This window comes from Syngnathus acus, chromosome 3 (assembly GCF_901709675.1).
Source record: "Syngnathus acus chromosome 3, fSynAcu1.2, whole genome shotgun sequence".
Classification (NCBI taxonomy): Eukaryota; Metazoa; Chordata; class Actinopteri; order Syngnathiformes; family Syngnathidae; genus Syngnathus; species Syngnathus acus.
Window position 1 is genome coordinate 20,280,749 of NC_051089.1, and position 16,442 is coordinate 20,297,190.

The 16,442-nt window shown below is 42.7% G+C and overlaps 1 protein-coding gene across 8 annotated transcripts in view; it reads right to left on the minus strand.

Moving 5' to 3' along the window:
• arnt2 (aryl-hydrocarbon receptor nuclear translocator 2) overlaps positions 1-16,442 on the minus strand; it is a 119,246-nt gene that overhangs the window by 11,014 nt on the left and 91,790 nt on the right. For 7 of the 8 annotated variants that reach the window (XM_037247316.1, XM_037247315.1, XM_037247314.1 and 4 more), the window contains 5 exons: positions 4,859-4,931; positions 4,574-4,697; positions 4,200-4,302; positions 3,973-4,111; positions 791-941 (listed from right to left, as the gene is read on the minus strand). In XM_037247316.1, the coding sequence (XP_037103211.1) occupies positions 791-941; positions 3,973-4,111; positions 4,200-4,302; positions 4,574-4,697; positions 4,859-4,931 (590 nt within the window). The remainder of the gene's footprint in view (positions 1-790; positions 942-3,972; positions 4,112-4,199; positions 4,303-4,573; positions 4,698-4,858; positions 4,932-16,442) is intronic. The other variant, XM_037247319.1, reaches the window with a different exon arrangement.

A 16,442-nucleotide genomic window follows, 5' to 3' on the forward strand; every position in this document is an offset into this window, starting at 1 on the left:
CTTTGGGTGAACAAGTTAAGAAATTATACATTCACAAAAAAATTAAAAGTTAAAGCAAATGCAAATGTTTTGCACATTTAATACTTCATTTGAACATCATTTGTTTTCTACTACCTCAGTCTGGCACCTACAGCCGATTGTTTGTGTTTGCGCATTCTGAACTTTGAACTACTACTTGAACACTGAATATAGTCTATCAAAAACATTAGCTATCAATCTTCTTCTTACTTCTTTTCATGCTGATGGAAAATACATTAGTACAAATTGTGCAATGTTGACTAACTCGAGAGATGTTCTAAAACCAGTTCCAATAACGAGAGCGCACATCATACAATTGCCTGTGTACTTTGTCCAAGATTTGCTATCTTCTGTAACATGAATAAGTAAAATACTGTAAATTCAAAGACAATTATTGATTACCAATGAGAAAAATCATGTCAATCCTTGACCGATATGACATATGACCTTGCATCCTGGACTGAACGGCAATGGAATTTAAGAGGGCTCGTGAATTTTTTAAGAAGACCCATTTACTATTTAACCACTAACCTGAGTCCCTTCGGACATTATCTAATTCCCTTTGTGAAGCTGAATTCTAAATTAGGGCCTAAAGGGAAAGACACAAAACACTGAAATATTGGAATACTTTTGATCTACTTGATTGTGCACTGCTTTGGTAGGAAAGCCTTTTTTGATACAAATGCTAACTGTCAAAAATATGATTGTTCTGATTCCACAACAGATCCAGCCTTTTCCAAAATGATGGAAAAATAGGATGCAAAGAACTCACCAAAACCTGTGCTGCGGTTTGTCAGTCCCGAGTAGGCATTGCCGCTGGGGGATGATGTGGCTGGGGATGAAAGAGGACTGTAGGAGGCCGGATCGGTCTGGTAGCTGTGGCCCGTACCAATACCAAAAGGACTGGACTGGGCTTTACTGGACTGTAATGTTTAGATACGGGTTAGATATTTGCAGTACAACAATGAATATGAGAGCTAGAGAAATATATGTTGTTTTTTTCTGAATGTACATTTGATGTAAAGACCATGTAACGCGACAGAAAAAACGTCATGTAAATTTGACAGCACAGAGCAAAGTATTGTGAGCAAACCTGCGAGATTTGAATAAAAAAACAAGTATATAGCATATAATCCGGCTCCAAAGTCAGGCCTGTTAGCACTGTAAGACACCGTGTGCGTGTCCACAGGAGGCATTGGAAACAAACCATGCTTGACCTTCATCTGTCAATGAAATACGTAATATAGTCAACTGCAGGCTAAAAAAAAACGTGTGTTGTGGTATTTAAAACTCATTCACAGCAAGTGACATATATACGTATTTACATCTTTTAAGAATCCAGACAATCAAGGTATGTAATTACAGTATTTTCTGCACTATAAGGCGCACTGGATTAAAAGGCGCATCCTCATTGAATTTTTTTTTTTAGAAATATTTTCATATATAGGGCGCACCGGATTAAAAGGCGCATAGAATAGAAGCTACTACATCTAACTGGGGTTGACTAGGGTTGCGTTATGCATCCACTAGATGGAGTTCTGCTAAAGGGAATGTCAAACCAGTCAATGAGGTATTTAGTCAAACTTTTGCACAATAACACGACGTTGTTCAAACGTTAATGTGCATATTTACATATCCCCGTCCACGAATCCGTCGAATTCTTCCATCTCCAAATTGAAGTTTTTTTGAACGGTTGAACGATATACAATACAAACATTGCACAATAACACAACGTTGTTCAAATGTTAATGTACATATTTACAACTCCCCATCCACAAATCCATCAAATTCTTCCTCTTCCGTGTCCGAATTGAAGTTTTTTTGAACAGTTGAACGATATACAATACAAACATTGCACAATAACATGACATTGTTAAATGTTAATGTACATATTTACATATCCCCGTCCACAAATCTGTCGAATTCTTCCTCTTCCGTGTCCGAATTGATTTTTTTTTAACAGTTGAAACGATATACAATACAATATCGCACAATAACACGACGTTCAAACGTTAATGTGCATATTTACTAGGGGTGTAAATCGCGGGTTTTGTCACGATACGATATCATATCGATACAAAGAACCACGATACGATATTTGCCGATATCTTAAAGCCTGCTGTGATTCATTCACGATACATCACGATATAGTGCTCCACGATCGTTTTTTTTTTTTTTTTTTAAATAAAAAATATAGAACAATATCCTGATTTATAACAATTCATACGTAAAATCAACAAGGTACTGCAAACTCTTTATTTAGGAAATTACAAGAGTATTGTAGTATACAAAGTGCTTATTTTAAAACTGAACTTTATCAAATTCCTATATTTTTTCTCATATAAGTAAAGTAAAATGAATATTCTTTCTTTTTTTTAATACCCCATTAACTTAAAGTGCATTACTGAACTATTTATTTACAATATTTTATTGTCCGTTGAGCCATCTTTTCTTTGGAATCCAAAGTGCTTCCAAACGAATGACTTGAAGCCCAAAGGGGAGCGAATTTCCTCGTCTTCTTGGGACACTAGCCATAGCACCGCCCGGAGCCGCGTAGTTGTCGCTCCCCTTTCACGTGCCTGCTCTGCTCACAACACAACGCGTACTGCTCCCGGAAAGAGGGAAGCAAGCCGACAATGAACTGGATTTCAAATAAAGTCGCGTCTAATGTCCGAGGTCAAACACGGCGATATAAATCGATGTTTACGTTTAGCATCGATGCCAATAAATCGTAGAGCATTATATCGATTAATCGATGTGTATCGATGAATCGTTACACCCCTAATATTTACATATCCCCATCCACGAATCCGTCGAATTCTTCCTCTTCCGTGTCTGAATTGAACAGTTGGGTGAGTGCGGCATTCATTATGCCCGGCTACCTCTCGTCATTATCCGTGTTAGTGTCGCTGCTATTCCCTGGCAGTTCAGTCAGTTATTATTCCTGCCTTCGCGAAAACCGATATATCAGCCCAGGTGTCCACAATCCATTGGCAGATAGTGGCATGCGTGTCATTTTGGCGTCTTTATACACACAAGTGGTGTTGTTCGACTAGGAGTAAGCACAGTATGAGACTCATACTATGAATGTTTACCGCTATTACTTCGGTGATGCCCCTGACCACATTTGCCGTAATGCTGAAAGCGATGCGACCTTGTAATTTACTAGTCGTACTGAAACATTTTGGTAGAGCGCTGTGTACAACCAGTATGGATATTGTTTAGCATAAAACAGCAGACAGTTCACTGTTAACTTTTTATATTATTTCACACCAATGTCAGTCAGCATCATAGTAATGCAAAATAATCTTAAATTTAGGTGTGAATGCCCATAACAAGACTGCAGACAAGTTCAACAACATGGGACATCTGGATATCTGGGCCATTATCTTTAGTGCAATGCAAGCTCTGATTTGAATTAATTTCGTTCAATGCCCATCCGACATCCATTCCAATAAACTTAGCTAAAGTACCCTGGAAACTAGAACAATCTGTGAAATTTATTTGCCCTCGCAGATGGGTCCGTCATCCTGCTCAGACTGATTTATATTGAGTTTGGAACATTCTTTTGGTGAAAAGGCCAAAATGGGACTCAAAACTTGGTCAGGCTGTAAACTTGAACATGATGTCACATTTTACCATCTGCTTAGAGGTGGTGAACAGAAACCCTGTTTTCCTCTAAATTATCTCACTGCAGTGACTTGATTCATTTGCTGGAAAGTTTCATTAACCCTTACCTTGCATTATAGGGATTTAAAGTTTGCTATGGACCCCAGTGTGCATGTGTAAACACACTGACACGCACACCAAACAAAGGCTAATTCATCTGGCAGCAAAGATGGAACAGGAATGCTACGGAAATCGCTGAGAAACCATTTGGCAGCACTGGAAAGCACACCCGAGGCTGACAAGTACGTCAATGTTTGCATGTGTGCATGTGTGCATGTGTAATACCTGGCCAGAGAAGGGGGGTCGGTTTCCTGACCAAGCAACTTGGCCTGGGTTGATCTGTCTTGATATCTGAGCTAGATTCTGATTGGATGAACTTGACGGCTGGATGTCATTAACACCTGGGACATGGATCACAGAGGAACTAGAAAGAGAGGTACACACACACATGTACACAGCGCGCTACAAGAACTGAAAATGACAAAAAGATAGTTAGTGACTATGACATGTACCTGAAACCTTTTCCAGCATGGGCCTGCTGGAACGGAGAACTCTGAGAGTAAAGCTGCTGTCCTCCCGCTGTAGAGGAGGGAACCATCATCTTCTTATCACCCGCTATGCACATACACAGAAACACCAGATTAAAATTAAAGTTAATAACATGGCAGAGAAAAATATTGCGTTGTATGGGTGATAGAGTCATAAGCTGAGTAAGCAGCAATTAGCAAGTTTAAATCCGCTAAATACAAAGTTTGTTCAGATGAATTAAGATGAAATAGGATAAACAAAATGGTAACCTTCAGGGCTTTACCCGTTTTAAAATATAAGAAGTAACTGCAAAGCAATATTTCATATGGGGGTCTAACTGTGTCTGAGTATGACATACATCCAGAGATGCTGCTGTACATCTCAGCAAAACGGGAATCTCTCTCCTGGGAAAAAAGAGCTTCTGGCTTGTCAATGCTCTTCCCTGCCTCATGCACTCCACTGCTCACACTGGCTACAGGAACCTGGCAGTTGGGATGAGATGATAGGAGGATTACAACTTTGAGTAACAAAGACTCCACATCAGATTCATATTAAAAGGTATTTGAGCAATTAAAATTTACTCAAAAAAAACCCATCTCTGCCTTACCAGCTTGGGTGATTTATGAATTTATAATTTGTTTACCTGGGAAAGATCGTAAGCCGTAAGACCGTCCCTCTGGTGAACTTCCAACTCTGCCTGTTGCTGCTGAAGTTGCCTGGAAAGAAACATACAAATATCATAAGAAATGACTAGATGATCTGCAAGGCAAATGTTGGATTTTTTAAAAATATATTTTTATAGCTACCGTTTTTTTCCATGTATAATGCGCCCCCATGTATAATACGCACCCTACAAATGGCATGTCGATGCTGGAAAAAAGCCTGTACCCATGTATAATACGCACCCAAATTTTGACTCCTACTTAAGTCCGTAAACGTAAAACTATTTCAGAAAAAAGATCATCTTTGGGAACAACCGGATGTTATTCTGCCGGTCAGTATCACTGCGCATGCGCTAGCAAACTCAATAGCGAAGAAATGTTTCGGATTTGTGTAGGGTACATTGTGACAGCAAACGAGCAGGTGATCGAGCAAGCGTCTGATACGAGAGCATTGTGTTCGTATGGAGTGTGTTTGAAGTGAACAGCAGAGAAGAAAGCGCATCTGTAATGGCGGCCTCCGTATGATATCCGGATAAAAAAAAAAAAATAAATAAATAAAAATTGTACCCATGTATAATGCGCACCCCAGATTTGAGGACAATAAATTAGTTAAATTTTGCGCATTATACATGGAAAAAAACGGTATATGTTTGGCTTTATGTTCAACTGATGCAACAGTTTCGGAATTTTTAATGAAACCAAATTTCAGTGTTACCTAAAAACTGTCATCTCAGTGCATTGTACAGTGTATCAATACAGGTCTTAACGGCTTCTTGCATCAAAGACTCATCAATAAAATGCCAAGTAGCAATGGCCAAAATCTTCAGGCCATTGCTCTAAATCAGGGATCATGAACCGGTGGTCCGCGGCCCTCTAGTGGTCCATGGGGTGTTGCAGGTGGTCCGCAAAATTGGAAATGGAAAATAATTGTAACATTTTTAAAACTAATATTGATTTATTATTTAGACTTGACTTATTTTCCAGCTGATTTTGTGAATTATTTACTCATCATTATTTTAGTAAATGTCGCTTGAGATTCCCAAAATAGACATACAGATGCAAATACCGTAATTTTCCATGTAAAATACGCCCCCGTGCATAATACGCACCCTAAAAATGGCATGTCGATGCTGGAAAAAAGCCTGTACCCATGTATAATACGCACCCAAATTTTGACTCTTACTTAAGTCCGTAAACGTAAAATTATTTCAGAAAAAAGATCATCTTCGGGAACAACCGGATGTTATTCTGCCGGTCATTATCACTGCGCATGCGCTAGCAAACTCGATAGCGAAGAAATGTTTCGGATTTGTGTCGGGTACATTGTGACAGCAAACGAGCAGGTGATCGAGCAAGCGTCTGATACGAGAGCATTGTGTTCGTATGGAGCGTGTTTGAAGTGAACAGCAGAGAAGAAAGGAACAAGGCAAAGTGTTGTGAAATAAAATATTACCTGTAATACGCATTTTGTTATTTGCTGATTGAAACTGCTAATTAAACTGTGAATTGAAACTAATAGGTAGAGAACTGAACTCTCGCTCTTTATATAGCTGACGTGTCTTGCGCATCCGTTCTGCGCATACTGTAATGGCGGCCTCCATATGATATCCGGTCTGCGATGGAGATTAAAAAACAAACAATATTTGACAATAACACACCATCAAGGATTGCATCATCGCATCAAACGATGTGTCGTCAATTATGAATTTTACTGACTGTGTTGGGCAGGATGGCTGAATGCGATGCGCGATTGACAACAAACAAGAAGAAAGGTGTGATTTCAAGTTTTATTTCGAGGGAGATTTTCTTCAAAAATTGTTGTAACCATGCATAATGCGCACCCCAGATTTTAGGACAATAAATTAGTTAAATTTTGCGCATTATGCATGGGAAAACACGGTAAATAGTCTATTATCTTTCAGGACAAAATAAAATAATATTCCACTAAAGCAGTGGTCCCGAGTTGCTTCTTGGTGACAATTGTGGTCCCTTGAACAAAACCAGTTGAGAACCCCTGCTCTACATCAAAATGATGAAACTACCAAATATGAAAAAGAAAAAAAAAGAAAGACAAAACCATTTCTGCCTCACTCATATTATGGAAACTGCCATTGTATTCATTAATCTAATTACATAGTCTCTCTTCGGCATCACAATCTCGAACGACCATAGATTTCTTGCGTCTGGAGGTTAGGTCTTCTTCAGATAGCGTCTCCTGTGGCTGGTGAGTGCAATCCGTGAGAGGCAGACACGGCCGCAGATGTCACAGGTGTGGGCCGGATCTGGTGATGGTGAGGGCATGGTGGCTTGCTGCTTCCTCAACTTCCTTTTCGTTTCTCGGTGTTGAGCCAGGGTGGTTTCGTGGGTCTGCAGCCCGTTTCGGAGAGCCTGTTGCCATTTGTGACGATCCTGGGCAACGTCTTCCCAGGTGGCTGGGTTGATGTTGAAGGATTTGAGGTCTTGTTTGCAGACATCTTTGTAGCGGAGCAGTGGGCGGCCTACTTGCCTTTTGCCTGATTTTAGCTCTGCATATAGGATGTCCTTTGGCATACGACCATCTTCCAACCGACAGACATGGCCCAGCCAACGGAGATGCCGTTGCTTCAGCAGGAAGAGCATAGTGGGGAGCTGTGCACTCTCTAGGACTGCACTGTCTATGATCCTGTCCTGCCACGTGATGCCCAGTATACGTCTCAGGCAACGCAGATGGAAAGAGTTTAGCCTTCTCTCTTAGTGTGAGTAAAGAGTCCAGCCTTCGCTGCCATTCAAGAGTGTACTGACGACACAGGCCCTGTACACTTGTACCTTTGTATGGATGGTGAGCTTGCTGTTCTGCCATACTCTGGATGTCAGTTTTCCAAAAGTAGAAGCTGCCTTCTCAATCCGGCTGCTGACCTCAGCATCGAGTGACAAATTGCAGGTAAACCCAAGATAGGTAAAACTGCTTACAGCTTCCAGTGTGTAGTTGTTGATGGTGATGGAGGGTGGGACAGTGGTCCCCTGGCCCATTGTCTTGGTTTTGTTTCGGCTGATGGTCAGGTTGAGGCCCTGACATCCTTGGCTCTACTGGTCGAGGAGAATCTTCAGGAGGAGAGAGAAGAATATCCCAAACAGAGTGGGTGCCAGCACGCATCCCTGTTTGACACCACAGCGGATGTTAAAGGGCTCAGAAGTGCATCCGTCGTACTGAACAGTAGTACCTTTCATGTCAGTGTGGAAGGACTGGAGGATGCTGAGGAGGTTTGGGGGGCAACCTATCCGTTCCACCAGTTGGAAAAGGCCGCTCCTGCTCACCAGGTCGAAAGCCTTGGTAAGGTCGACGAAGGCCATGTAGAGAGGTTTATGTTGCTCTCTGCACTTCTCCTGCAGCTGTCTCAGGGTGAAGATCATATCCAGAGTTGATCTTCCTGCTCTGAACCCTGCCTGTGACTGTGGGTAGAGCTTCTCTGCGAGGACTTGGTGTCTATTTAGTGCAACTCGAGCAAAGAGCTTACCGGTAATGCTGAGTAGGGAGATGCCGCGGTAGTTGTTACAGTCACTCCTGTCTCCCTTGTTTTTGTACAAAGTGACGATGTTAGCATTTCTCATGTCCGGTGGGACAGAGCCTTCTTTCCAGCGCAGGCATAAGAGCCTGTGTAGTCTATGCAGAAGAGCAGGCTTCTTACACTTGAGGACTTTGGCTGTCATCCCATCGGTGCCTGGAGCTTTTCCGCTGGTCAGGCTGTTAATTGCTTTGTTTAGCTCGTCAGTCGTTGGTTCCATGTCGAGCTCTTTCATAACAGGTAGACATGTAGATGCCCTACATGCTTGAGGGCTGCATCAGAGACACTGTTGTCCCTGGCATAGAGCTCTGAGTAGTGTTCCACCCAGTCCAGCTGTTTAGAGCGGTCAGCGATGGTTTCTCCCGAAGCTGATTTCAACAGGGCAATTGTGCGGGGTGATGGGCCAAGTGCCTTTTTGATGCCGTCGAACATGAGTCTGATGTTGGCTGTGTCAGCAGTTGATTGAATGTTGCTGCAGAGCTGCAGCCAATAGTCGTTGGCACAACGTCTAGAGCAGGGTCTCAAACTCCAGTCCTCGGGGGCCGCATTTCCTACGTTTTCCAATTCCGCTCGTTAAACACACCTGATTCAACTATCAGGCTCCTGCAGAACGTGAGGATGAACTGATCATTTGAATCAGGTGTGTTAACGAGGGAAACTTGGAAAACATGTAGGAATGCGGCCCCGAGGACTGGAGTTTGAGACCCCTGTCTAGAGGCTTGTTGAAGTTTCCCCCTAGGAGATCGGAGGGCCTGTAGAGTTTTGGTGTTTGGAGAATACTTTTATAGAATAATTTGTGAGGGCGACGCGTTTTTCTTCGTTGATTGGTGCCAATGTTGTTAAATTGTCATCGAACCAGTCGTTTGGCTTTCCCTGCTTTTCGCCTAAGACTGACAGGGCCGTGCTGTGTATGGCATCCCTCAAGCTATCCCAGTACTGCTGCGCAGAGATAGGCAGGGGTGGGTCGGGAAGGGAATCCTCTAAGGCAGTGGTCCCCAATCTTTTTTGCGCCACGGACCGGTTACATGTCAGAAATATTTTCGCGGACCGGCATTTATATAAATAAATAATACATTTATATAAATAAATAATACATTTATAATAAATATATAAATACGATGAAATAAAATGATACGACTGACATCATAAAAACAAGTACAAATGACAAAAATAAAACTCACCATTACGTTGAATTAGTGGGAGCACTGAGTTTGTTTCTCAGAAACGAGCCGGTCCCATCTAGACGTAATCGGAGACAATGACACCCGAAGTGATTAAGGTTTGTCTTTTATTGCAGGATGCTTGGTCTCCATGTGTTGAAGCAGTTTTGAATGCTTCATTGCCTGGTTAGTTAGCCTGTCGCCACATATTAGCTTTGCGGGCTCGACTGGGGAAACATGTCACGTGACCGGGACGAGTGTCTTGACCTGAATTAATTGATCGTCGATAAAAAAAAAAAATTTCTGTGCGGCTTGGCGGCCCGGTACCAAGTGACCCACGGACCGGTACCGGTCCGCGGCCCGGTGGTTGGGGACCACTGCTCTAAGGCACAGAGGAAGGCTGTAGCTTTGGTTGGGCCAGTTGTTTTGCTGCTGTCAATGCGGGGGGCTCCCTTTGGTTTGGATCTGCGTAGATTTTTTGCCTGTAGCTTGACTCTACAGAGCACAAGGGAGTGGTCTGTGTCGCAAATTGCACTGTGGAGACTGCGTGTTTGAAGGATGCCTTTGAGATCAGACGTGCATGCTATGATCAGGTCTAACTGGTGCCAGTGACCTGAGCGTGGATGTCTCTAAGAGACTTTGTGGATGGATTTGATCTGGAAGTATGTGTTGGTGATGCAGAGATGGTGATATGTGCAGAACTCCAGAAGTCGCTGCCCATTTTCGTTCAGTTTACCGATGCCATGGTGTCCCAAGCAGGATGGCCAGGAGTCACGATCGGCTCCGACTCTTGCATTAAAGTCACCAACTAGGTAGAGCTGTTCACGGCTGGGGATGTTTTTTAGAGTCGCTTCGAGTTCTTCATAAAACCTGTCTTTTATTTCTTGGGGGGAGCTAAGTGCTGGAGCGTACACACTCACTCGGTGGACAGGTCCCATGGATGTATTGAGGCAGAGAGCCAGGATTCTCTCGGAGCCACCTGTGGGTGGTACCATTGCTCCCAGGAGTGTGTTCCTGACAGCGAACCCTACTCCGTATTCCCTGGTTTCCTCAGGGGGCTTCCCTCGCCAGAAAAAGGTATAGTCCTTTTCCTTGAGTGAGCCAGTTCTATGGCGTTGTGTTTCCTGGAGGGTCGAGATGTAAATTCTGCGCTTCGGGAGTCCGTTGTTTATAACTGCAGTTTTATGGACATCACTAATCTCTTGTAGGTTGTCACTGAGCCCGGGTGTCATAGTCCTGACATTCCAGCACCCCAGGCGTAATGCTGGAATCTTCTGTAATTTCTTTGTGTTGCTTGGTGCGTGAATTTACAGCCCACTTGTTAGGATCCCTGAGCTCCATGCACCCGATGAAGCAGGTAGGCTGTGGCGGGAAAGCACCTTATTGGCTGGGGGCTGCCCAGCTTGAGGCGGGCGGTAGCTGTCCAATGAGATCGAACATCTCTCTCACCGTCGGAGGTAGCCCGTGGCGCCCATACTCTACACCAATAAGAAAGGGCTTATAACCGAACCGGTAACTGCTAACCTCCCGTGTTGTGTCTCCACTGGTTGGTGGAGCTGGAGTTTCCTCTCCGGTGCACAAGCAGCCTGGGCAGGTTTTATGGAGGCCTTGCGTTTCCCAGGCAGCAGGTGTCACGGAGTGAGTGGAGCTGGGCGACCAAATACAGCTTGGACCAGGGTTTATTGAGGGAAAAGGTAGTTGGAAGGGAGGATGAGGGGAACAAACCAACAGAACTGGCAAACTAACATAACTTAACGGAGGCAGAGTGACAGGGGTAACCGACAGACGGACAGACCAAATTGCAGAGAAACTAACCGAACAGAAAGACGAGACAAAACGACGAGAAACAAGGGGACAGACGAGACTACAGATGAGAGACAAGAATAATCTGACAGGGGAGTGAGGGGCAGACAGGACTTAAATACAAGACAGGTAACGAGAGGTAGGTGATGGTGATTACATAGATTGTGAACAGACAGGAGGGGAGGGGCGAGTACACAGCGACGCAAACTGAAACTATGGCAACATATACACATAATAAAACGACCGGGAACGAGTCGTGACAGCAGGGCTCCCCTCTCGGCCTTCCTGTTGTCATCCAAAGGAACGGTGAACCGATACATTTGGCAGCAGGTTGGCTGCAGGAGTTGCCAGAACAGTGCTTTTTTAAAGCATGAGTCTGCCTAACGGAGTCCAAGTCGGGTTTTCTGTCGGGGTTTGCTCCCTTAGCCTTTTCGTTCCAGACAATACCCACAAGGCAGCGGGGGTGCTATTTAACCCATAGCTGGGACAATGGTTAGCGGACGCCAGGGCATATCCACGCGCCGGTGGGCCTGCATGTCACACCTAAGTGCCCACTGTTGCTCCCTGCAATTTGGCCTGAAGCCGCGAGGCACCCAGTTACAGTGTGTGGCCACGAGGAGGCATTACATTGTATTACATCCATCCATCCATCCATCCATCCATCCATCCATGTAAATATGTATACATACACACACACATATACCGTAATTTTCGGACTATAAGTCGCGGTTTTTTTCATAGTTTGGGTGGGGGGGCTATAATAAGGAGCGACTTACCGTTTTTTTCCGTGTATAATGCGCCCCACGTATAATACGCACCCTAAAAATGGCATGTTGATGCTGGAAAAAAGCCTGTACCCATGTATAATACGCACCCAATTTTTTTATTTTTTTATTTTATTTTTTTTTTATTTTATTTTATTTTTTAAGTCCCAATGATCGTCACACACGCAGGGAGGCAATGGGTCCCATTTTATAGTCTTTGGTATGGTCTTAACTAGGCTGGATGTATTTTTTTTTGTTGGCGTTGATTTCTCCGACTGCCCGTAAAGGCACCACCGCGATCAGATGAAAAGAGAGGAAAGTGACGTGCGGACATGTGAAAAAGGCGGCTCTGTATGGGAGAGACGTTGAAGAGGAATAAAAACACCCTTGGAAACCAAAACTTGCCCCTCGTCGTGACTCGGAGCCGCAACAAATGTTTCGGATTTGTGTAGGGTACATTGTGACAGCAAACGAGCAGGTGATCGAGCAAGCGTCTGATACGAGAGCATTGCGTTCGTATGGAGCGTGTTTGAAGTGAACAGCAGAGACGAAAGGAACATGGCAAAGTGTTGTGAAATAAAATATTACCTGTAATACGCATTTTGTTATTTGCTGATTGTATTAAACTATCACATTCATTGTCAGTCAAGAAGAGAAGAGGACTATTATCCCTTCTTTGACGAAATGACCAGAGCACAGTACAAACACACTATTGTCGGTCAGTCCTGTTGTTGGTTTTGTTGTACCATGATTTTCTGAAAAAAAAAAAAAAAAAAAAAAATTTAAAAAAAAAAAAATTTAAAAAAATTTGTACCCATGTATAATGCGCACCCCAGATTTTAGGACAATAAATTAGTTAAATTTTGCGCATTATACACGGAAAAAAACGGTATATGTTTTTTTTCAAAGATTTTCCCCAAAAAAAAAAAGTGAAACCGCGATAAACGAACCGCGATGTAGCAAGGGATTACTGTAATTTGAATTTCAAGTGACGTCAGCAGCGCGACGCGGCGTGGCGCGGCGGTTGTTTACATAAAGGACAACGATTGATCACGGGATGACGAAGATGACGAAGGGCCCCACGTACTACCGCCATCATTAGCGGCTTTGTTTCTAAGTGACACGGCGGACGAAGAGTTTGAAGGATTTAAGGATTTGGAGTGACACAGAAGGTTTGAAAAACTATTATGGCTTTTACCCACGCCCGGTCCTACTCTCCGGAGCTCTCTTTCACCTCCGTGGATTGAAGTCGGGGGCCGACGCTCGGCCGGGTGGCTGTCCAGGGACGGTGGATGGGGCTCGGACATGGCTTTTACGCACGCCCGGTCCTACTCTACAAAGCTCTCTTTCACCTCCGTGGATAGAAGTCGGGGGCCGGCGCTCGGCCGGGTGGCTGTCCGGGGACGGTGGATGGGGCTCGGTCATGGCTTTTACGCACACCTGGTCCGATTCTATGGATCTCTCTTCCACCTCCGTGGCTGGAAGTCCACGCCGCCACACGCCTGGAAATTTGTTTTGTTAAATAAAGAGCCGTTTACCAAACCCACGTCTTTCCTTGTACTTTGTTAACGCTACAATATAGTTATATACTAGATCTGTGGAATAACGACGAGGCTGACGTCAGGGCGCACGCGCGGCGTTGTTGACAAAGGACGAGGAATTTGATCGATGGATTTAATGATTTAGAGTGCACAGATGGTTTGATATTATTGCTTACGTTATTGTGCATTTTATGGCTAATGCGACCTATATTCCGGAGCGACCTTTAGTCCGAAAATTACGGTATACGTGTCCCAGACGTGTGACATCTCCCCACGGGTTATCTGATGACGTGTTCAATAAATATGGCAGCACATAGTACTTTTTTAAAGAATTGATTTTAAAATAATTAAATTTGCATAATAATTCATCATATTCTCAAATTCATTACAAAATATTAACTTTTCACTACTGTAAATAAAATAAATTATCATGAGAAAAGCACAGTATATACAGTCATCCCTTGCTATATCACGGTTCACCTTTCACGGCCTCACTGCTTCACAGATTTTATTCACAGTGCATTGTGTTATGGCTTCATATGAAAAAGACACTACAGAGCGGAGTCAGGCCGCAGAGGCGCACTATATAGTACGTACTGATGATTAAAATTATTATTTTACTGTTATCTGAAAGAAAGTGTTTACTTCTCTTTGTTAAACAAATGCTTGGGCCTGAAAAAAAGTTTTGTCCTTTGGTTTCAATGTTATACCTGTATAATAATGGTAAAAAAATAAAGGTTTCTACTTCACGGATTTCACCTATCACGGGTTCTTTTCGGAATGTTACCCCAGAGAAAAATGAGGGATTACTATACATTAAAAAAGTAATTTATAACAATACTCATCACACTGCTCATATTAAACTTGTCTATTTACATATACCATATTTTCCGGACTATAAGGCGCACCGGACTATAAGGTGCACCATCAATGACTGGCCCATTTTAAAACTTTGTCCTTATATAAGGCGCACCGGACGATAAGGCGCACCATTAATGCATCATGTCAGATTTTTAATCCAAATCAAACCATTCTCCATTTTATCTTTTTTATTTTAACTTCAGACGCAACAAATTACTTTATAATCACAAAATAATGATCCATAGTCTTTTTGATTCATGATTCATAATCTTCAGCGGGCCACTTATGACTGATTTCATGACACAATGCTTCGGGCCAGTTTAAATTTAAGAATTTGGTCCATATATAAGGCGCACCGGACTATAAGGCGCACTGTCGGCTTTTGAGTAAATTTTATGTTTTAAGGTGCGCCTTATAGTCCGGAAAATATGGTAATATACTTCTCCCAGAACATTAAAAATGAACTGACGGTGGATGGGTCTCGGTCATGGCTTTTACGCACGCCCGGTCCTATTCTATGGAGCTCTCTTCCACTTCCGTGGCTGGAAGTTCACGCCGCCACACGCCTGGAAGTTTGTTTTGTTAAATAAAGAGCCGTTTACCAAACCCACGTCTTTCCTTGAACTTTGTTAACACTACAATATAGTTATATAGTAGATCTGTGGAATAACGACGAGGCTGACGTCAGGGCGCACGCGCGGCGTTGTTGACGAAGGACGAGGAATTTGATCGATGGATTTAATGATTTAGAGTGCACAGATGGCTTGATAATACTATTGCTTATATAATAGTTATTTGATATCTAATTTATATATCGTTATATGGGCCTGTGGAATATTTTGAAGTGCAAGCGCCGTCAGCTGCGCGCACCCATTGTTGACAAAGGACGATCGATGGATTTAATGATTTGGAGTGACAGATGGTTTGATAACATTATTGCTTATATAATAGTTATTTGATATATAATTTATATATCGTTATATGGCCTGTGGAATATTTTGAAGTGCAAGCGCAGTCAGCGGCGCGCACGCATTGTTGACAAAGGACGATCGATGGATTTAATGAATTGGAGTGACACAGATGGTTTTATTAACGTGTTATTTATGTAATCGTTTTTTGAATAACTCAGAATTTTACGTCAGGGCCGTCCTCAGCTCTTCGTTTGTGTTTATGTCACGTTAGCATACCTATCGTTTAGCCTGTTGTTGCTCGTTCATGACTGTTCTTGGTGTTGGATTTTGTCGAATAAATTGCCCCCCAAAATGCGACTTATACTCCGGAGTGACATATATGTTTTTTTTCACATTTTTGGGCATTTTATGGCTGATGCGACTTGTACTCCGGAGCGACTTATAGTCCGAAAATTACGGTATATATATATACATATATATATGGGATGTTTATATAATCAGAATAAATAGAATATTAAGCATATTCATATATTCTAGCATATTAGTTTGTGTAAAGTTGATATAAATAACTAACAAGAGACCACCTTGCAGTTGGATCACAGATGCAGTAGTAGGCAACATGTTGACACCATGTGTTCCAAATAGAAAAAGCAAAACAATTTTGAAACCATGTGTTACAAATAGAAAAAACTGCAAGAATAAAAATAGACCACATGCCTCATTATGAAAACATGCTGCAAAACTGTTAACACATTGTTCTCCAGAGGCAACTGTGCTAGTTTCTTAAGTTTGTTTTAAAGAATTTGACTTTGTGTAGTGTTTTCTGCTTGCTTCACAATTCTGTTCATGTTCTGCAACTGAAGATGTCTCATGCTTCATTTATGTTGGCAGTTTTCAGGGCCACCTTATATAAGACAAAAATACATTTAATAGTATGGCTTCTTGAATACAAGCCTAAACATGGTCAGCGAGCCAGAGCGACC